Source organism: Apus apus, chromosome 1 (genome assembly GCF_020740795.1).
Source record: "Apus apus isolate bApuApu2 chromosome 1, bApuApu2.pri.cur, whole genome shotgun sequence".
NCBI lineage: Eukaryota > Metazoa > Chordata > Aves > Apodiformes > Apodidae > Apus > Apus apus.
In genome coordinates, this window is record NC_067282.1 from 121,733,825 (window position 1) to 121,757,562 (window position 23,738).

The 23,738-nt window shown below is 39.2% G+C and overlaps 1 protein-coding gene across 1 annotated transcript in view; it reads left to right on the forward strand.

Moving 5' to 3' along the window:
* The window catches only part of OCA2 (OCA2 melanosomal transmembrane protein), a 179,470-nt gene that overhangs the window by 4,024 nt on the left and 151,708 nt on the right, over nucleotides 1–23,738 (forward strand). The window contains exons 2-3 of the mRNA XM_051608617.1: nucleotides 21,767–21,865; nucleotides 22,421–22,606. Coding sequence (XP_051464577.1) covers nucleotides 21,767–21,865; nucleotides 22,421–22,606 — 285 coding nt within the window. The remainder of the gene's footprint in view (nucleotides 1–21,766; nucleotides 21,866–22,420; nucleotides 22,607–23,738) is intronic.

The following is a 23,738-nucleotide window of genomic DNA, read 5'->3' on the forward strand; positions in this document are numbered from 1 at the left end:
GAAGGCAATCTATAGAAAGGAGATGTAACCAATTACTCTGTGTTGCTATTTAAAACTGTGTTACTGAAAAAAAAAAAAAAGAGCATTCATTGAAATATAAAAGTAGTGGAAAGTGGTGGAAGAAGGGAATAATACAGCAACAAGACCTTGTGGCATTCATTTCACATCACCTTTTGATCTCTTTCTTTGATGTAATTGCTGGTTGTACCCCTTTTAGGTGGTCAGAAAATAACATTATCTTCTTAGGAAAAAAAAAGGAAAATGTTGGCAGTTGTGCATTTATTATGTTCTGAACTTTTCACAGAAAATTAGACTGTGAGAAGGGGAAGAAATCAAGCTCTAGCATTACTCCATTGAAGACACATTTGGCTGAATTTGTCTCTGGAATTTGCTGGTCATTTAATATATTTTTTTTTCTTTCATCTTTGTGCCTTATAAAGAAGATTCATCTCTGGCATAAAAAAATAATATCTTTTTAAAAAATCTCTTGAGTTTGTATTTCATCAAGCAAAACTATTCCTCTCAGCATTTCTCCTGTCCCTCTGTTTCGCTCACTCATGTAAGAAAAAGTAAAAACAATAAAAAAAAACAACCAAAGAAAAGAATCCAACTCTTCCTTTGCCCTGAGTCTGTGGTCCCATGATCAGTAGGGAGATTAGTTTGCCATGAGAAGGTCAATGAGTTAAAAATGTCTATTGAGTTATTGGTTTGCAGTAATAGAATGAAAGATGGCATTTGTATTTCCTGTTAGTTGGAGAAGCTGGGAGAGATTAAGCTGTTGTGCAGTGAAAAGTCAATATGAAGGTGAAGTTATGCCCTTGGCTGTGAGAGATTATACATCTCAATTTTTATTTTTAATTATATTGATGTATTGATACTTTAAAAGGACACTTATGAGACTTAGATGTCAAGAAGATGTGGTTACTGTCTAAATAAGTAAAATTTATGTGACAATTTAAAAGCTTTTTCAGACAGGGGAAAAAGACTGAGGAAAAACCCTCAAAAACATTCAGAACACATTTTGGGGTGTCCTAAGACTATTGGCTATTAGACTAAAATGGCATTATCTTCTGTTCAACAGTCATACAGGGAAAGCAGTCATTTTCACATCGTAATTTCTTGTTTATGTAGGGAATATTGTGATTTTTCATGTCAGTCACACTAGCATTAGAGAAGAGTCCAGGACAGATAGATGACTTATCAGCAAACTGCCAAATTCACCATTCTTGTGTAACCTTTAAATGGTCTGACACTGCAGTGAAAAAATATTAAAGAAGTTTCAAAGTAGTGACTTTACTCATTGATTTTGTTTGGTTCATTTGAGTTTGAATATATGCTCTCAAGTCTTTGTTGCTAACTTGGAGGCTGCAACCCAGCTTGTCATGAGCAAACTGTGTTGGGGCCTGTGACTGCTGAGACTCTCAGCTCCCATCACAGCTCCCTGCTGCTGCTGCTACCACATCACAGAATTCCATTCAAAACCCGAAAAACTCAAAAGAAGCGATAAGAAGCTCTAGCAAACCTTTTGCTTGAATGGTAGGAAGTATAAAAGAAGGACAACGTTATGCACAATATGCAAATAAATGAGTTATTGGAAAGTTCTGCTGTCCCATTCTAACTCACTGTTCCCAATTACCTGAAGAAAAGCATCTTGGAGTGGCAATGGAAGGAAGACAGAAATGTCATTATATGGTGTAACTTCAGGAAAGTGTTTGGCTTCATTTGAGCAAAAGATGTGTGCTCAACAAAGGACTGGTTTTAACTTAGTTTTTTGCTTTTAAGAAACACACTGAGACAGATCTCACACATAATAAATTTCCCTGTGTTCAGAGTTATCTAGTTTCTCTGTTGCTATGTACTGTTCATAATCTCAGTGCTTATTTCTTATAATTATTAAAAATATCTTGGACTGGTCATGTACTACAGTTTCTGTTCTGTCATTGGCAGACTAAAACCACAGAATTCCCATGTAGCCACTCAACTACTTTTTGATTCTGACAGGACATTTTGGTAAACAAAAATCTACCACTATTAATTTTTGTTTCTAAGTGCTCTGTTGGAAAAATTAGGGGGTACTAATTAACTGCTTCACACTTTTCCCACTGCAGTGGGAAATGTTTACCCAGGCTAAAAATTGAGCACTCAGTGAAAACATTGCAGAGTACCAACCTGCAAAGATCAAATGTTTCAATCGAGTCCCTGTGACTTTACACAAAACTGTTGAATTTATCAAGCAGCTGCTCTCTTCCTAACAGTTAATAATATGGTTATGTGGGGTTCATCTTTGTTGGACCTCTTAGACCAATTATGGAAAGATGCCAGTAACATATAAGCTTCAATCCTCTTTGGGGTTGGACAGCTGTTTCCTCACATAAATGTCTGTTTAAACAGGGGAGGCTTTTAACATCAGCAATTTTATTTTTTTTATATATTATAAGGTTGAAGGGTTAAGCCAACCAGACTGCCAGACTGCAAATAAATGTGTTGTGTAGAGGCAGTCACAGCTGAGCAGGAGGGTGTGCATGGAGCTTAAATAGTTGATGTGAGGAGCCATCAGTGTAAGATAAAGTGAATAGCTTGGTCACTCAGTATCCTTCAATTAAGCTTACTTGGAAAACTGTTCTTTGTGCTTCATTCCTGGCTGATGTGCCTGTGTGTGGGTGGCAGCTCTGACATACTAAGCCATTTGAGGGAATCAGAACTTTGCATTAGCAGGTAGTCAGATGATACTAATTAATAAGAATTCAGTTTTGTCCCTAATTTTCTGCCATGTCGGTGTGCAAAATGTTTGGGGGTGGGAACCAGTGAAGTCTTTGCTGGCAGTGACTGCTGGGGAGGAGAATACCAAAACAGTGGAAATCCAGAGCCCTTTGATGTAAATGGTCTGAATGATAATATGGTAACTTTTCCTTGGTCCTTGGCCCTGTGATTGAAGGATAGAGAGAGAAAAAACCTGAAAATGCAGCCAAAAATAATTGAGAAAGGGAGTCATGGAGAGAAATCCGATGTTTGACAGTAAGTTTGGACCATTTAGCTTTAAGGCTTTGAACCTCAGTGAGCCTGGGGTAGGGCAGGAGCCTGTGAACTTTGCAGAGCATAGGAAGAGAGGGAGCAGGACAAGGACAGCTTGGTTTCATGGTCCAGTCAAAAAAGAAATAATGCCAATGGGGCTCTCTTATCGTAGGATGTGGTTGTACAATCTCCACTTTGCTTTGAGGGACAGTAAACACCTACCTCCTACATCTTGTGTAAGTGTATGGGCCACCAGCCTGCAAGGCATTCTTACTTTTTTTTCCTCTTTCAATGTATCACTCTAAATTAATAGTGAAATATCAACTGAAACAGCAACTGTAGCTCATATTTTCTGTTTTCTAAGTAAATTACTTTATAATCAGGATTCTTGTGTTTATCTCCTCCTCTGGCTTCCTCTTCCAGTGACTATTATTTTGTTGAAAATACATGGGCCTGAAGGAAGGGGAGAGTAAGGGTTTGCACGTTACTGCCTTTCTTAGTAGTCAAGGTAGTCAGATGAGAGATTAGGTACCTTAGTTCATACTGAGAATTTGCCCCAAAAGATGCCTCAGCTTCTCTCCAAGCTACTGGACAGAATAGGACAGTTCTCCCCTGCTAGCTTTCTGTTGGGATGTCTCTCTGCTGGGACATCTCTGTGCCAGGACATCTCTCTGCAGAGCAGAAGATTACACAGTGCTGTGCTGGTGTCCTGGTGTGGAGATGTCCTGGTGGAGAGTTGTCCTGTCCCTACTGGGGAGCTGAGCATGGAGTGGGGAGAGGGGACTCTGAGATGCTGGTGGAAGGAGATGTGTCTGAAAGGAGAGATACCAATAAAATGCAGAGACAGTAGGGATAGTGAGAAAGATGAATAGAAACCCTTCCACGTGGCTACAGATGGACACTGGGAGAAGCTGAAATACAGAGTGAGAGCAGGGTGTAGTGAACCATGGAGTGAATTAGATAAAAGTAATTTAATATCATGATTGTGAGCCAGACTCTGATGCAGCCAGTCTTTAGTTATAATAAAAAATCCTAACTCTATTCAAAGCTGCAGTTAACAAAAGTGTACAAAACTGTCAGCCCCAAAACTTGAAGTGAGGCAGCTGAGTTAGTGGCACTCGTTGCTTATCCTGAACATCTTGCACAGCTTGATATTCTGAGCAAAAATAAGACATATTAACAAGATAAAAACATGGATGGTCCTTCAAAAAACAAAACTAACTATCCCACCCTACAAGAACTATAGAAAAACCCCCTTTCCTTCCTTTATTTTCTTTTTTTTTTTCTTTTTTTTTTTTTTTTCCCCCCCTCTTTATCCCCATAGCTTACTGTTAGGAGCAAATGTTTTGGAGCATAGCTCTGTTTGGTGATAGAGATGTTCTTCAATATACCCAACACTTTAAATGTCACTCCCATTAGAATTAATTAACATCAGAGTGCTTTGTCCTCTTGTTTTAAAAGCACTAGAAATCATTCCTCAGCCACAGTGAAAATTTCCAGGATAGCCATGGTTATACATTTAAGAACTGAAGTTCATGTTAAATGGAATGTAGTTGATGGAAAAATAGATGAATGCAGATGGAAGAAATTAGCCAGTGAATTAAAAAAATCACAGGGTCACAGTCTGTAGTCTGGCAAATCATACGTCTTTTTAAAAAACCTGATACTCATAAGGAGCTCAAGTGATTTACTCTCTGAAATACAGCAAAATCTGATAAATGAGTCACCAAAATGCTTACAGGTGGTGACCAAGCAAACAATTCTCTGCTTGATAAGTACTAATGGGACTGCAGGAGCAACCTGCAGTAATGGTGCTAGTGGACCAGCAGAAGTCAGAGACCATGCAGAGCTCTGTCCACAGCAAGTCAGAACTAAGTCAAGGTCAGCACAATGAGCTGGAGCCATGTCTTGCAGAACTGGGTAGGTTCAGAATTAATGCACTTAGGTTTGTTGTTGGTTGTGGGGTTTGTTTGTTTTTCTTTTTCTTCCCCTCCCCACCCACCTCTTCCATATTTTTATATGATTTCTTTTGGGCAGGGTGAAATAGAAAACAGATTGGCAGTTATATCTAGTCACAGTATTCAGAAAAGCAGCAGATACTGACTCAGTACTGGCTGGGAATTAGCATCATTCAGAAGCAGCTGTGAAAGGCTGATGGTTTTGCTCACACTTTCTGAAGTATTTCCTATTCTGTGCTTGTCACTTAGGACAATAGACAGAGTCCATCTGCCATTCACACCCTGGTAATCTTGAGGAGAGATTTTGTAAGGACTTCCTTGTCTCAAGTGAAGCTCTAGTGATGGAGTATGAAAACATTTATCTCCAATGGCTGTGCTGGCATTTATATTGAGCTGGTTTGGCTGGCAAGACCATTACACTTGCTGTTTGAGGAGAAAGTGCTATGCTATTGATGAATTTATTATAAGAAGTCTAATCTGGGATTAATACAATATTTGCTTGAATAGGGTAGGTAGACTTCTCCTTCCACTCTTGTGATCATACCTAATCTATTTTCCCTGCTACTTGGAAAATAAAAAAAGTAAAAGCAGCTTCAAATATTCTTTTGTCTCTAATCTTTCTAAGAGTGACTGGAACAGTCATACCTCCTCAGCCATGTCAGTGATGTGAGCTGCAGTCCTCTTTAGGAGCCTATTGACACCTGGTTTATCAGGTAAACCTCTTAAAGAGTTAAAGCTGGAACCTGAATTTAGTGAATCTATCTGATAAAAAGAATGGTGAACCCAGAATGAAGGGTAACAAGGAATGTACTTCTGTATTCTGTGCTGTGTCTTGAATTGTGGAAGATAAACCAGCAGGGCTATGTCATAATTTTATATGAATGCACAGTTTCGTTGTATCTATTGACAGCATGTGGCTTCCTTGCCAAGATGCTCCATGTACTGTACAGAGTGCCTCCCAGTGCTCCCCAGTGCAGGCCAACAAGAGCAAATGCTCTACACAGAAATAGCACAATGAAATTTGTGCATTTTAGGCAATTGTTTTCAGCTCATGTCAACTTGGTGTATTGTAGTCCATACCCAAAAATGAGCTAAGCCAGAACTGTAAGGAATAGTGATGTTTCAAGAGTCAAAATTTTGAACATCAACATGCAGAAAACTTGTTTTTAACTGCAAATTGAGTGGCAACAAGCACCCATTAAAATCTGTTCATAGTTGTATAACTGTATTGAGGAGCATTATATGGCCAGAAATCTTCTCACTAACCTATCTTGACAGAAGACAGACGATCCTTGGCAAAGAAAGAAAGATAGATAGTCATAAGGATTTGCATGTATGGCTGTTGTGCTAAGCATAATTTTGAAACTATAAGTCTGTCAACAAAAGTTGAAAGAGCTCCATTTAGACCTGTCATACTTTCCTTCAGCTGGAAATCTGATGTTTGTGATGCAGAACACACAAGAACTCCACATCAAAAGTAGGCAACAAATGTACCAGTTTGTTTAGAATTTAGAGTAGGACTGAACATTTCATTTCAATCCAAGAAATTTTGGGCTCAAGAAGGTAGGATGTAGAAAGGAGAATTCTGGCTCTTCATACTTGTTGAACACTGTATGAATTTGGAAAGATTTAGATCATACATACAGCACTTTGAGAAAATTAAATATTGACACCAGCTTACTTATCTGTAACAGATTTTCATAGAATCACAAAATGCTGGAATGCTGGGTTGGAAGAGATCTCAAGGATCATCTAGTCCAACATTTCTTGGCAAAAGCATGTTCTAGATTAGATGGCCCATCACTCTATCCAGCTGAATCTTAAGTGCCCGAAGTCAGGGAATACACTGCTTCCCTGGGGAGATTATTCCAATGGCTGATTGTTCTCAATATGAAGAATTTTCCTTGTGTGTCCAATTGGAATCTCCGCAAGAGCAACTTGCACCCATTAGCCCATATCTTTTCCATGTGACTCTTTGTGAAAACAGAGTCTAAATCTTCTCTGTAGCTGCCCTTCAAGTAGTAGAACATGGTGATGAGGTCTCTTCTAAGCCTTCTTTTCTCCAGGCTGAGCAAACCCAGTTCTCTCAGCCTTTCTTCACATGGCAGGATTCCCAGTCCTCTGATTATCTTTGTGGTCCTTCTCTGGACCCTCTCCAGCCTGTCCACACCTTGTTTGTGTAGTGGGTACTAGAACTGAACACAGTGTTCCAGGTGTGGCCTGACAAGCACTGAGTAGAGTGGGACAGTGAATTTATTTCTGTTGGTGATGCCCCTGTTGATGCAGCCCAGCATCCTGTTGGCTTTTTTTGCTGCTGCAACACTGTTTACTCATATTGATCTTGCTGTCCACCAGGACCCCCAGGTCCATTTCCATAGGGCTGCTCTCCAGCCAGGTAGATCACAGCCTATGCAGCTCTCCTGGGTTATGTTTTCTCAGGTGCAAGACATTACATTTGTCCTTATTGAACCTCATAATTTTTTTGTTAGCCCTCTCTTCTAGCCTATCCAGGCTTTTCTGTTGGGTGGCTCTCCCTTCTGAGGTGTCTGCTTCCTCACTCAGTTTGGTATAATCTGCAAACTTCATCAGGGTACACTTGATCTTATCATCCAGAACACTTATGAAGGTATTAAACAGTGTTGGGCCCAATATTGACCCCTAAGGAACTCCACTGGTGACCACCTGTCAGTTTGAATAATAAGTATATACTACCAGCCTTTGTATATGGTCCATCGGCCAGCTCCCCACCCACTGCACAGGCCACACACTTACCAGTTTCTCTAGGAGGAGACTGCAGGGAATGTGTCGAAAGCCTTGGAGAAATCCATGTAGACAATGTCCATTGCTTGCCCCACATCAACCGAGGAGATTGTTTTATTGTAGAAGGCAATCAGGTTTGTCAAGTGCTATTTGCCCTTGGTGAATCCATGCTGGCTTTTCCCAGTCATGTGCTTCATTTCACCTGTGATAGCCCCAAGAGAATGTGTTCAGTAACTTTCCCACGGACTGAAGTAAGTCTGATGGACCTGCAATTTTCTGGATCCTCCTTTAAGCCCTTCTTGTAGGTGGGAGTGACATTAGCCTTCTTCCAATCTTCAAGGATGTCTTGCAGTCTCCATGACTTCTCAAAGATTATGGAGAGTGGCCTTGCAGTGATGTCAGCCAGCTCCCTTATCACCCTTGGGTAGATAACCTCTGGGCCCATCAATTTATAAGGGTCAAGTCCTTGTATTAGTTCACACGCTAACTCTTCCTTCACTGACAGCAGGTCTATGTTTGCTTTCACCCGGATTTTGGTTCTTAGGGCCTGAAGCCCAACAGACAGAGAAGAAAGTGTTGAGAACCTTTGCTTTTTCAGCATTTTACAAGTAAGATTTATTTACTTGTATGCAGAGTTAGTCATCAGGATCCTACCTGTGCTACATATCTGTAGCTTCAGGAAGGAGATCTTTATAGTGTCATGGTCTACATTGCATTTAGTCTTCATTAACAAGAAAGTTGCAAGCAGGAGCATACCTTATCCTACTGAGGTTGCAGTGTTTGATTATTGACCAAAATGTGTAAACTGGAATAACACCACAGAGCTCAGACTCTAACCATACCTCTTGCAATGAAGAGCAAATGTCGTTCGGATCCAACCTTCCTTTCTAAATTAATGGCTTTTAAAAAATGTAGTATGTCTATATGCTTCTGTCTTAAGTTAAAATATGTTCTTTTAGCTCTGCCATGTGTCATGATATTTTTTTTTCTCTCAATCCCACGCTTTTTCCTAATGTTTCTGGAGGAGATGATTCCTGTAGCTTTAGTTCTTCCCCAATTCTGATTAACTTCCACATTTCATAACATTAAACCAGTCCAATTTTTTTTTTTTTCTTTCCTATGACAATGTTCTATGGCCTTCTGCTTCTCATAAACATTTCATTTGTTTAGAAACATTTCTTTGCAATTGGAACCTAATTTTAAATGCCCTGACACAAGTATGATTCCATTCTTTGGGCTGTAAAGCTGCTATTTTTGCATAGAGGAACAACCATTATTTCATGTTGATTCTTGAGATGCAGAACAGCTATTTATACATTAATTTTTAATAACAATGTCTGGTTACAGTAATTTTAGTGTCTCTCTTTTTTTCTTTTACTGTGTTTGGTGCTCCACAAAGGTATCAACCTACCTTTCTTTTTTCTTTGCTTTTCCATACTGTTGGAATATCATTCAGTTTTCCTGTTACATCACATGCCTCTGATAATTTGTTCTTGCAAACTACCTGTCCAGACAGTATCCAAACCACGTTTCTTAATGCAGTAGCTGTTTATTGTGGCATCCATTTCTGGAATTGTTTTATTCAAAATATATATGTGAGAAGCTGTGTTTTGTTCGTACTGTAATGTATCCATCTTTCAGGCATTTGATGTGTGCTGTGAGCTTCTTTTTTTGGTGGTGCTGTTGATTCAACCTTTTTGATCCATTTGAGTTTATAATACAATAGCTACTTAAATGCCTGATCCAACAACTATTGAAGGACAAGCTTTGCCTATTTTTTATTAAAAAACTTGTTTATTCATGCTTTTTGAAATGCTAACAAGTGGTTTTGATTGCAAATTAATAGATTTTTCAGGTGCTATATCTGCCTGAAGAAACAAAACATTTGTAAACTTTCTTCTGTCTTTAACTCTCTAAATTATCCTCCATGGCATCTCTGCCAGGGTGGGAACCATAACAGAGATTCTTCATCTCAACTCTTCTGCCTTTGGAGACAGTTGTATCTGTCTTGCTTCTTTAATGGGATTCATTTATAAGGACTGGTATTTTTTTCATCTGTCTCTGCATAGCAGCTTGGAAGACAGAAGACAGAAAGAAGCTGATGACAATAGGCAGCTATGTCAGCATGGGGTTTCCCCTTTTCTGCAGATAATCTCTTGCTGAGTATATATTTTATGAAGACAGAAGCACTGATGATTTCCTTTTCTTTCTTTTTCTTTGGAAGCACAGAATGAGGTTTTACCTATGTGACCTCATGTCTGGATGGCCAGAAATGTTCATGTGTCTACAAAGACTTATTATCCCTATGGCTACTAAGCAGAATCCTACATTTAATTATTTATTTATTTGGTGATTATTGTCCAGAATTTATTTGGCTTTGGGACAGTGCTGATTTTTAGAATGTGCATAGCAAATAGTATGGCATTTCTCATCAAGAATATTTGATGTCAGGAGAAAGATGGAAGGAAATAACTTCTGTGAGACTATGGACTAACCAAAGGGTCACTCTATATATGGCCAAAGGGAATGCAGTGTCTGAGAGCAAAGAATATGGCATCTGTGTGACTGGGGGGGGAAGATGTGTATCATTACTATAAAGAAATATAATGCATAGTTAAAGGGTTTTGCTGGAACAAAGCCACCTGCCATGTAGGAAAAGGTATTTACTTCTGAACCCTGAGAAACGTGATTTCATTTTGTTGGCTTTTCAATGCACAGGAATATGTTCTTACCTGGAGCAGGATTACAGCTTAAGTCAGGAGGAAGAGGAGCTCAAATGCCACAAGTATTCTTGGGCTTTGTGATTAGTTTCCCCACATGGGGCGACACTTGCCAAATATAATTGACATGCTACTCTGCATGAGAAAAGGATATTATCAGAATTTCTTTGGAATGTATTATTTATAATCTGTGGTTTTGGGTAATTTTTCCCTTTTTTTCATCTTTGAGAATCTAAATTGAATGTGTTTATGGGCTCAGATCTCATGTTTTGAATTCATCTGCCATTGGCAATGAATCAATAATCTGTGTTTTAAAGCTGCTTGGTAACATACCTAGCCTTCAAGTACCTATAGATACCTGAGGCCTTTCAAGGCACAAAAAAAGACATCTGGTAGCAAAACAATTCAACCCTGTGTAATGAGCTTCCTGAGGCTTGGTAACTGTACATGTTAACATGTTACATTGATCTTAGCAAAGGGCTATTGCAAGGAAGAGCATCATCTTTGTGAGGTATAACTGCATTCATTCTTGAATGGTTTCACTGAATAATCTCCAAGTGTTGAGAGCAAATACTGTATTCTTATCAGCTACCTTTTTATTCTGTTTGGTGTCTTTAATTTGTTCGTCTGGGATTTGAAGTGCTTGAAAATACTTTTGTCTCTGCTATAATTTAAGGTGGAATGCAATGGCCAGTGGTGTGGATTTACTCTGTATTGGAAGCTACTTGTTAGGAAGTTATGAGGAGATAATGTTTCGAAGGTGTAGTTCATAGTTCTTTTTATTGCTAATAACTTTGAATAACTTGTTTTTTCTTTCGTGTGTGTGTGTGTGAAAGCCTTCTGTACTAAACAGTTTTGTTCATTTGTTTAAATAATTTAAATAATAAACAAAACTGTTTAGTACAGAAGGCTTTCACACACACACACACACACACACACGAATTGCTTCATCAAGAGCAAAGAAAAAGTATATAGAAATGTACTTTTTGGTACACTGTAATATAGATATTGTTTGTTTGAAGCTTATACATTATTTAGCAAAGGAATCTTTCTGTTAACTCAAAGTTAATTATCCATGTCCCTTGTATAGTCAACATCGGAGATGGGGAAAATGCAAATGATTTGAAGAGGCCTCTTCCTTGTCAGTGACTATAACTATCCTAGACCAGACTTTTAGGTGGCAAATGTTACATGAATAACCTCAGTGTCTTATGCTCAGCTGGAAGCTGAAAAGGAAATTTTATTATCTCCATTATAATTAAAATTATGAAAAAAATTAAATATAATGGAAGAAATTCCATTATAGTGAAAAAATACCAATTATTTTATCAACTTAACAGTGTTATTTCATTATATGATGGCTATATACCTCCTAACATTAAGTTTTAATCTTAAATTTTATTGCTGTTTCTTCTCTGCCTACTATGAGTGCTGTCTCATGCCCTATCTTTGGAATGATTTTTAGCATTGTTTCTGGGTCCAGTTCACTGAGTTCAGGATCTACATAAAAGCCATATAAGTCATCCCAGTTATGTTGTAATACCTTATGGAAACCCAAATTTACCAGACATGAAGGTTCTTTAACTTACCTTGTTTTATTTTTTGTGACCAAAGGACAAAAATACAAGCTCTAGCAAGTTTGCAATAGTTGGGATCCATCACTTTTTAAAAATATAAATCTCCATTTGATGATAACTTGAATTTTTAAAGCCATATGGTGGCCTGCTGCTTTCCTTCACCTCTTCTTTTGAACACCTCTCCAAGAAGTCAGTCATATTTTTTTTCCTGTTGTTAATGAACTTTTTTGTATATCTATCTAGCTTTTTTTTAATCTTTACATTCTCAGCAATGGAGACACTTAATTTTTAGTGACAAAGTTTCTTTCTTTCTTTTTTTTCTCTAAAAGTTGCAGGTATTAATAATCTTCTCCCCAAATTTCTGGAATGGAACATAAGGAACTATAATTTTAAAATTAATGTTTAAAAAAGACAAAAAATAGCCTCTTCATGATTTCATCTTTAAGTGTAGCTCACTAGTTACTCTTTTCAACCTTTAAAATTGAGGTAAGGGGCAAAAGAGTATATTGTAAGACTATGCAAGGCCAGAAATGTAATTAACACATGACAGCTTGTTAATACATCACTTGGATGCAGGAAAATTCTATCAAAATAATCCCATCTCACCACTGTGTGAGAAAGTATTCCCTCATCTGGGAGGTGATCAATGGTCTTCTTTTAATATTCTTCCTTTTACTCTATCATCCTTAAATTCAGTGAATCTTCATACTTCAACATATATTCCCCCAAACATTTGAGACTACAACATCATATCACTGCAATGCTTTACTCTCTCTAGAGATGGTAACACCATCCAGTTGTTTCTCAGACCTATCCTTCTGTTTGTGCTTCTGTCATCCAAGTGCCCCATATTGCATCTTTAAGTGAGTCTGGTCAGATATATATAAAAAAAAAAATTTATAAACCTTTGACATTCTTGGAACTGCCTCACAGACTACAAAAAAAAAAAAGAAGCGTGAATTCCCCTTTATTTGTCATCAATTCAGTTAGCATCAGAGCTGGTTAAGCTAAAAGCCCATCGTGAATGCCAAAGAGAAATGCCGGCATTTAGAAGCTAGGCTTGCAGAATATGCTACAGTATTACGAGTTCAGCCATGCTTAAAGTGCTGCTGATAAATTGCCTTCCTGTAGGAGACTCATTTTTCAGTATGCCCTGGAACGTTTGAGAATAATGCTTCTTAACAGGTTGTCTGTGTAATCCATAAAGAAACTGGGGTTTTGGAATTTGGATCACTACCAACACAGGCTACTGCCTATTTCAAATCTGTGGCTTGATGGCAGTTGCCAACAGCTAAACTGTTTTGACAACACCTGCTCCTGAAATGTGTTTTCTCCTTCAGATTATCTGCAGTTTTTACATGCTCTCTCCTGAAGTTTTCCAATTTTTTTCTGCTGAATCAGAAAATAGAGAGGCAGAAACAGTAGCTATGCTTTCTTAGTGCAACTTCTCAGTCCTCCAGAGGGTAGGCTTTTTGGACTGGCCCCTTGCCTGTGGCCCTGCTAGGTAGTCCTGAGTCTCTGGGCTGGCCCTGTCCCCATCCCATCCCTGCTCCCTCACTGGGTGCTCTGACACAGGTTCCAGTTGAGGAGCATGTGGCCTTGCCAGACACACAACCACCCTCTGATCTTGGCTCCCTCCTCCCTTTGGGCAGCCAGGAATCATGGCACCCTGACACAGGAATGGAAAATGTGTGGAGAGCAGCTTAGTCCTCCTTGTTAGAGTCAGAGGAGCTTCATTGCAGCTTATAGATTGAATGCTTTCTTTTAACTTTACCCACGATGGTGTCTAAGCTGTTAACCATGTCCCAATGTCTTCTTGATGGAGACTTCCCTTTACAGAGACAGGCAAAGACTCTTGAGGAAAAGGAGCTACCAAGTCCTGGAGTTACCTAAAATTTCATTTTTTAGGGAAGTACAATAATCCTACAAAGCCTAATTTGATTAAAAAAAAAAAAAGGAAAAAAAAAAGGAAAAAAGAAGAAAAAAGGGAAATACAGGAGACACTCTATTTTTCCAAGCTATTTCTGAACTTAAATTTGCAGAATAGTGCACAAGTGAAGCAGGTGAGGCCACTTCCACATCCCCTTGCAGGACACGTTCGCTCTCCAAATCCCACAGTAGTGAATGAAGCTAACACGTTGTGTATATCCTGTGTAAGGAACCATATCTGTCTTGGAAAAGCTCAGTACACACTTCACTGCATCTTTCTTGAGCATGTTCATTCTCTGCCTAGGGTCTTGGCATGGTAGACGCTTCTCAGTATGAGACCTGACAGTTGGCTGCAGCTCTTGCAGTGTCTTGCTGTCAGGTAGTGAAAGGGCTGCAGTCCTCTGGGGAATCCTGTACAGTCCTGACTAACAGGAAATTAAGAAAAGCAAAGAGAAAATGAGTGTGTATTAAGTAATGCTTCCAGTGCTAAGTTTTTCTGACATCTTCGTGGTGCATGCTTTTAAAGGGTCTAGAGGTTATTTGCTGATTTATTTGAAGCTACATAAAGCAGTCATCAGAAGCTGTCTGGAGCCTGTTTTGAGATGTGAGCTCTTCAGTCTGTGATCCTTCCCTTGACTCCCAGTATATCAGTTGACCATACTTCATTTGTAATGGATAGTCATAACAGTTCCTCCATGATGTGCTACTACTGAGGAGAAAACATGATGGAGGGTTGTGTCTCTGTCTGAGCACATATATCGTGATGTTTATGGGTGTATGTCTACAGCTGCTTAGTACAGAGGAAATGTTTCAAAGTGCTGATGTTAGTCAGCACAGTTTGTACCAGGTAACCATTGTTCAAAAGTGGATTTTATTGGAAACTGACAAGTACCAAATCTGGTGGAAGAATGTATTTCAAGTGTGGTCAAAATCCAGTGTGGTGTTTGTTTTTTGTTTATTTGTGGTATTCTTTTTGAGTTTATTTCTGTATTGTGTTTATTTACAGTTACAGTAAAAGCAGTTGGTTCAATACATATGATTCCTAAAAATGTTAGTTATTCAGTGAGGATGATGCTTCTGAAGTGAGGCTTTACCCTATAAGAATGTAGAAATGATAAATTAAACTCTTGCTGTTGTTAATAGTCTCTCCTGCATGATTAATTATCTCTCATTTTCTTACTCTGGCTTCTTTCTTCTCTAGGAAACTTTCCTTAATTTTCTATTGTATTTGTCATCATCTCTTGACTCAGTACTATTCCTAGACTTTAGCTTTAGAGGTAACCTCACACTTAATATGATTTTAGTGAGTACTAATTCAGGGAAGAATGCAAAGACTTTTTTTTTTTTCCCTTAAGAGATTCAGCTTTCAATTTTTCTATAGTGAATTTTCCAGTAAGTTATGTGCATAACTGTTGATGTTCTTCCGTAATAGGTGTGCTTCCATATTCACCTCTTTTTAGTCTCTGACCAAATCCTTTCCACAGAAGTGAGAATTACTGCTCTCTGTTGTCATAGAAATAGCTCTTACTGATAGTTGTATGCACAATGTAGCATATGGCAGATGAAGCTTTATAATAACTGATGTTTTAAATGTATGCTTTTTATTATAGGGAGTGAAAGCTTCATGCATTGTGTGGCATGATTAATCTTTTCAATATAAGGCTAAATAATAGGTTCCAGTCAAACCTAGTGATTATTTTTTTATTGCCGTGGAAACACAGATTTGTCCCAGTTGGAAGTAACCTCTAGAGATCATCCAGTCCAACTCCCCTGCTAAAGCAGGATCACCTAGAGCACATTACACGGGTTTGTATCCAGGCAGGTTTTTAATATCTCCAGAGAAGAAGGCTCCTCAACCTTTCTGGGCAGCCTATTCGAGTGCTTTGTCACCCTCACAGTAAATAAGTTTTCCCTCATGTTTAGATGCAACTTCCTGTTTTCCTGTGCCCATTGCCTCTTGTCCTGTCCCTGGGAACTACTGAAAAGAGTCTGGCTCCATCCTCCTTGCACCCAACCTTTAGTTATTTATAGAGACTGATAAGGTTTTTCATTCTTCTCTTCACCAGGCTAAAGAGTCCCAGCTCTCAGCCTTTCCTTGTAAGAGAGATGCTCCAATCCCTCAGTCATCTTTGATGCCCTCTGCTGAACTCTCTTTAGTAGTTTCCTGTCTCTCTTGAACTGGGGACCCCAGAACTGGATGCAGTATTCCAGATGTGGCCTCACCAGGGCAGAGTAGAGGGGGAGAATGACCTCTCTTGACCTACTGGCCACACCAAAGTCCTGCTGGTTACACCAGTCTCGGAGCCAGGAGTTAATCTTCTGGTTTATCCCTTCCTTAATGCCTGCAACTGGTAGGATAGAGGAGAACACTGCTTGTTTTCCTTATCCTTTAACCAGCCATCCCAGGGGCCCCAAGTCTCTCTTCATTACCTTTGGACTTCTGATAGTTACCTCATCACTGCTTACCTGAAATATCAGTAACAGGTAGTAACCAGAGGGCTAAACCAGGGTAGGGAGCTTTCTCCATATATCCTTAATCCTGGCCCCAAGGAGGCAGCTGACTTCCCTAAGAAGTGAGTCTGGCCTGCATATGTGGCCTTCGGCTCCCTTTAGAAGTGAGTCACCTATGACAAGGACCTGTCTTTGTTTTGATGCAAGGCATGGTCAGAGTTTGCCTCAGTGGCACCTCCAATTTGGGTGAACTGTCATCCTCATCACTGTTTGTTCCCCTTGCAGAGCATCATATCTGTTTTGCAAGGTGACCTGGGGAGGTGGGACAGTTACTGGAGGGACACACCAGCCATGCTGCTTGCACTGTGCAGGAACTTGTCACCATTGCTCACTATCCTGTAGGACCATCACGCTTGGCCAGGTGGAGAGAGGACAAAGAGCACTCTGCATTGTGAGCCCCTCCTGGCTGTTGGGCCTGTTTCAGGGAGACTAAATCGTGACTCCAATGGTCTGTCTCCCTCTCATACTCCCTGATACTCCTTGGCCTTCCCACCTCCTCCTTCAGCTCTGCAACCATGCCGAGCAGATTGTTTATCTGCTCGCACCTCACACAGCTAGTCTCTCTACCATCCGCCAGTATGAGTGACAGGCTTAGGCACGCCCTGCAGCTGGAGACCTGGACAGCTAAATGTCTATGTGGGACCTCCATCTGGGTCACCACAGTACTCCTGGCAATGGCTTTTGCCCAAGTGGAAACCATAGGTAACACACTTCTGGAAGGGTGACGGCCACGACTTAAGACACCTCTGAAACCAAGAGGTCAGATAAGTAGGATGAGTATGGTTGTTTCCTTTCTCAGGTTTTTGCTTACTTTTTTTGTGTGTCCTTTGCTGCATTGTGCCCAGGATTGAAATGCTGAACAGCTGCTTCTACCACGGAGTCTTCCTTTTCGTTTAAAAATGGCATGTCTAAACACATTAGGAAAGGCTTGAAAATGTGGTCAGGGGGCAAGTGTGGTGCTCAGTGGCAGGAACTGAGTTCCCTCTTTGAACTTCATCCAAAGTCCACTGAAAACTGGAAGTCGTTGCCTGCAGCTAATGGGAAACACCAGTGTGTTCTAGGCAGAACCTGCAGCACTCTTCAGCCTCTGATTCTGAATAACACCTGAGGTGTCATCCATGCACCAGTGGGAGCAGTTAATCTCACATCTCTTCCTTACCTCTCCTACTCTGCTTGTACCTCTTCAAGTGGCCAGGAGGAGCCTGCTTCTCCTTACACTGCACAAATGAATGTAGGAGACTGAAAAGTGTATCTCTTCTGTAGAGAAGTACAAATTGCCACCAAATAGTGTGAATCTTGCTCATCCATGCGACCGGTGGCACAGCCATAGGTTGTGGGGACATCTGAAATAGATGCCTGGGACTTGCATTTGGATCCTTCTGTTTTTTAATGCTGTGGGTGAGATCCTTCTCCAGCTGATGTCAGGCAACTGGAGCTTCATCTTTGGGCACCTCCATGAACTGGTAGCACCTGTTATATCATCTGGGTATGGACAGCCATGTTAGTTCTTCTTCTGGATTACTATGGAGACAATAAAAAATTAAAATTGCTTGAAAGATTAGTGATGGGAAAGTCTGACTTTGAGTGCAAGTAACTATCTCAGAAAACACACTCTTCCTTGGAACAAACCTACACTCCTGCAGAGAGATCCAAAATCTTTATACATGACTGTCACAGGAATAGCCAAGTGATTACAAACACAATCTTCTGTTTGAAAGATTTCTCTTAACTAAAAAAAGCATGCCCAGCTGTAGCAAATGTGAAAATGAATGTGACCACAGCAGAGGTTGTACAAAAGGCAGGACATAATCTTCTTTTTTTGATGTCAGATCTACATGGATCTTTTGGTATGAGTGGTGCTTTGAAGAAGTCCTTGTCAAATACTTTTTTTCCCCATAGTTTTTTATTTTAATTTTCTCTCATCACACTTGAATGAAGGAGAAGTGAGAATGCAAACTTTTTTTGTATGAAGACCAATAAGCATATCTACATATTAATGTATACACTTGTAAATGCAATGATTTAATGTCTCTTCTCATATTTGATGTATAAAATGCTAAAGATTTTTGAGTCTGAACCATGAGAAAAAAACAGGGGTCACAACTGGTGCCCAGCCTACCAGCTCCTCACCTGCAAATAGTGTAAATCAAGAGCAGCTTTCTGATCCTAGAAATGGGCCTGTCCACAGTGGACTAATGACATGGCCTGGTGATTAGCCCCTTGGTAACGTTGAATTGGTCAGTAGGGATAGATTGTACTCCCTTCTAGCAGGTAGGTATAACCAAAGTTTCTAGCTCTTTTGATTGTGAAGAAATATTCAAAGAGTCATTGTTCCTGGGTTTTGAAATGGATCATTCTGATTTCTTTCCCTTCTTTACACAGTGTCATGATTGCCAGGCACTTGCAGGGTCAAGGTGCACCAGGAATGATGCTGAGAGGGTTTTTGAGCACTGCAGATTCTTCCTCTACTAGTGGGGAATATTTGGGCCTTCCTAGGTTTGCTTGCAGGTCATCTCTGTTCTCTTGATGAAGTATATGACCAAATGGCATCAATAGTGTTTCTGCAGAACCATGAGATTCCCAGAGGGGCTTGCGTTAGACTCTCTGTTCAGGGATGACTTTTATTCTTGTAATCCAGGCTATTGTTTCACGATTTTTCCCAACTTTTCTTTCTAGAGCTTTCAGCTTTCAAGATTCTTTTATGTCCTAATTAGCTTTATTGTTTATATTACTCTCATTCTCTAATTAAGAGTAATCACATCACAGAGGAGCTGAGATTTTTCTGCTTTTTGTCTAATTATTTTTCTTTTTTTCAAGCCTGGCTGTTTCCTGCTGCTTATTTTTGTCTATGTGTTTTTACTTTCTGCAAATTGATGTTGTCATGTACTAATTGTTTTCACTTTATCTGAAGACCTTTTCAATTTTTACTGTATTTGCCACTTGAGGCAATCTGTGAATGAAGCTCTATAGTTCTATGTAAAAGTGGCAAGACCTATATCAGCAAGTGGGAATAACAGTGGTGCAAAAAGAAAGCAGAAGTGATGTCTTTAGCTTTCTGGATCCTTCACCTCAGCTACTGTCATTTAAACCACCTTACCCCAAACATTTTTTTACTCTTTCTGGTTGCCATTGCTGTGGTTGCTTTGCCCTTCAGCACTCCTTGCACTTACAGTATTGGTGAAGACCTGCTGAGGTGCAGGATGGTCAGTAGATATACATATGCCTATGTAACACAAAACATTGTTGGGATCATCCTCTAAAAATTAGAAGAAAATGGAAGTTTTTGTAGAAAGTTTTCTAGTTATGAATCTCATATTTTGCACATGTCCTAGGAGGAAAACAAGAAAAGTAAGTGTGGAAAGGTTGATGGTGTGTGCAAAGTGAGGTTAGATCAAAACAGCATGTAGTGTATATTATTTGGAGCCTTTTTTTGGTGAAACAAGTGGTGTTATGTGTTTAACAGCAGAAACAGAAAACTGGTCTTTGCATAAGCTAAATTTCTGAATGTACAAGTTCAAGGTCCACCATCAGAGTTTTATATTAAAATTGCCACCTTTGGATGCAAACTGTGAATGCACCTCAGATGCCAGGATTAGCCAGGACCATATCAGTGATGCTAAGTAAGCACACATTTAAAATCCTGGAAGTGTTTTTTTGCTATTTTTGTGGATTCCACGTTGTAAAAATTCCAGATAATCTTTTACATCCAAGGCTATGATAAGACTAGAATAAAGCTTGCTTCAGAATACCAGAGTTTCTCTACTTCAACTTTTTGTGAATAATACTCTCCTATTTTAAAAAAGGAGGCACTTCAAAACCTTCAGAGTGTGCAATCATCTCTTCACAGATGAAGTGTCAGTACAATGTAGCACCTGAGTTGTAATCTGCCCAACATTTGACCCGAGGTACAAGATAATTCAGTCTCTCTAACTCATTCATTCACTTCTGTTGAGACTGTAGATACGGTGCTTATGGCAGTTTGAACAAGAATTGTGGTCACTGAAGGCTGAAATTACCACATCCTGTTGCTCCACACCTAGCACAGCTTCTGAATGAAAACAGTACTAAACAAGCAAGCTGATGCATTAGCTGGAGGTTTCAATTTTCCAGAGTCTGAGGTCATGTATACTTCTACAAATTGCAAGAAATTCCACATTCTTACATTGTCTTATGAGGTTAAATATACAGATACTTCTTTTTGAACTGGCCTTATATTAAGAAGATTGAATTGTCAGTCACTTTTTAATATTTATGTATTTGTCTATGATTGTATAGTTTCGGTCCAGCAATAGCAGGAGACATTTTAGATTTCCTCTAAGTGTCTCTGGGAGTAATGAGATCTGCATGTTGACTGTATTTCTAGCAGACTTCTTCACGACTTTCTGGTGGCAAACGGCCACAATTTTGAATGGAATACATTTGTGTGTGTCTGAATAATGGTGGTGTTGATGGGAAATGTCTCTGAAAGAACCAGGCCTTGGAGAGTGCTCTAAAATGGCTCAATTATTTGATCTCTCCCAGAAGCCTGCCCCACAGCTAGATCCCTGTGATTGTGCTTGATTCTCTTCAGCTCTTTCTTAAGCTCTGGGATTTATATTTCAGCAAAAGACTTCTTAAACAATGCTAAGCTGTGATATGGCAAGAAGTAGCTCACTGTCTTACAGCTACCTGCAGCACCAGGACCAAGACTTGACAGAAACTCTTTGGAAGGGATTGTGCTGCAGGAATGAAGTACTTGTAATTCGGAGAAGGCTTTCTTCTCTAATATGAAGGGGTCCCGAGGTTATTGTAGGGATAGTAGATTTCCAGTGATCTGTGTTCCAAATGACATTTGCGGGACAGAATTTATCCTATTTTTTGTTTTGTGAAGTATATTAATAGGAATTTCTATGAATATATGTAACTATTTACCTTAAGAATTTTGCATCACTGATATTACAGTGCAGTTGTTCCACTGTAAATGTAGGTGTCTAAAAACATAAGCATGCGAGCGAGAGTTAGGTACCTATTGATCTTCTGACATTCAGAGCTAATTTAGTTGACTATTGTAGATGCTGCTTTTAGGCTAGATAGATTTATTTTATACAGTAAAGTCCTCCATGACTGTAAGGAATTGACTACTGTGACTAGTTCAAACTTAATGAAACCTTAATTTGGGTGAACACTATGCTTAAATAATGTTTAACTAGCTAGATGCACTTGTAATAAAATATTCTGTAGAACTGTTAGGGAAAGAGACATTGTACTGGAGACTTACTATTCTCTCTTTTTTTTCTCTCCTTTTTCTTCCTCTCCAAAGATACCACTTCAATTTTTCTAAGTTATTCAGCCCAAGGTCAAAAAACAACGGCTTTACAGAGAAGACGCCACTGCTGAAGGCTTCCTCAGAGGAAAATGGGTGAGTGATGTTCATTTTACTTGAAATATTTTTTTCTAAGCTGTTTTTATTTAATTGTTCATGGTTCTTTCTTATATCCTGACACCAAATCTGCTGGGAAATAAAGTGAACATCAGGGGTTGTAAGAAGAGATCTATTCTGGAGGACTTTCAGCGGAAAGAAGGGGCTGTAAGTGGGGAAGGGAAGGATGTAAGGTCTGAGGTTGAGGTGATTAGATGTGCTCTTACTTCCCTTATGTCATGTTGCATCAGGTGCACTGAAAGACACTGATGACCTATAGAAAGGGTCCTGATAAGGGTTTTACACAGCAAAGCTGGAGATACATATCCATCAGAGACCTGGTGCACCTAAATGTCATGGGGTCTTTGTTTTTGCTACCCAGCCTACACAGCTGGGTCACCAAGGGGCGCTCAGTCTGTACTGAATATATTTCTTTCTTTGAAGTTTCCCATTAAAATCTCTCACAGCGAATCTAAGGGTATGCAAGGTCAGTTCCATCTAGTACCTGTTGAAATAAACCACTGTTTTGTTTTGTTTCCTGAAAATATGTGACAGGTGGCAGTGCATGGATTTTCATAATCCAGATTTTACCACCGATGATGATTCATGGGACAGCTCTGCAGAATTTGAGCAAATGTTTCAAATGGGAAGTGAAATGACAAGTTGGTCCAAATCTGCTTCTTCTGAGAAATATGAAATCTTGGACAACCTTCATGTCAAGTTCAATTTATCAAAGATGAGGTCTGAATTCAAGTACTCATTTATTTCTACTTCCATTCTTTTGCTTTCATTTTTTTCTTTTTTTTTCTTTTTAAAATTTATTTATTATTTGTGCCAGTACTAGCTTTGTAGGTATAGATGTCTAGAAAATTATGTATTTTCTGCAAATGAACAAAATAACACTCTATATTTAGGCCTTATCATGCCATTGATAGTTTATAAATAAACCCTGGTGAAACTGATTACAGCTTCTGCCTATTGATCAATAGCTCCTTGTTCTTACAGGCATCCATCTTAGCATGTATTCTCAATTTGTAATTAAATACCTTCTATGTTGCTTTTAACGTTTTTTTTGGAAACTATTTTTTAAAACTCTCTTGTTTAACTCCACAGCTTGATTCTTCATTTTTTTTTGTTATTAATTTTTGTTAATCAGTAAATAATTTTTTGTTATTATTTTTATTAAATAATTCATGTTAATGTATCTAACACAGTCTTTCTGTAGTCATGATAGTAACTTTTCACATATACACAATGCAAAATCCAGCTGAGACTTTTTCTGTCTTTAAGTATATTAAGTATATTATTAAGTATACATTATAATTTCACTCTTTAGCTCAAAGTAGTCTTTCACCTCACTTCGGCACAGAGGAAATCGAATCTGTTAATATATTAAAAGATACCAGTGTGATAAGAGGTTAAGTTCAAATTTTACCAGAATATTTTTGCCTGGGATTTAGCTAGCAAACTCTTTAACCTTGGATAATAATTATCTCTGCTCCTTCCAGAGTTTCCTCACTTTTTACTAGCTTGGTCTGGCCTCTGCAGAAAGCTCTGCAGATCTGAGTGGAGCCCTGCACTGCCTGGCTGCACCTCCTTGTTGATCCGCGGAACCTTTCCAACAAAGTGTCCCAATCCATATGTTTTTGTAGCTCATTGCTTCACAATTGTTTTCCTTTCATCATGCATAGAGTGGTGTTCTCTTGCACTGCTGCTGAGTAAATAATGGAGCCAGAGAATTACAATGGCTGCAATTAGCGCAGCACGAGCAGATGTGAAGAAGTTTGGCAAGCGTCTTTCTTCAAGCTCACGGTAGCTTTCCCTGGTACTTGATGGAACAAAAGCATTGAGCGAGACTGTAGAGTCCTTTGTT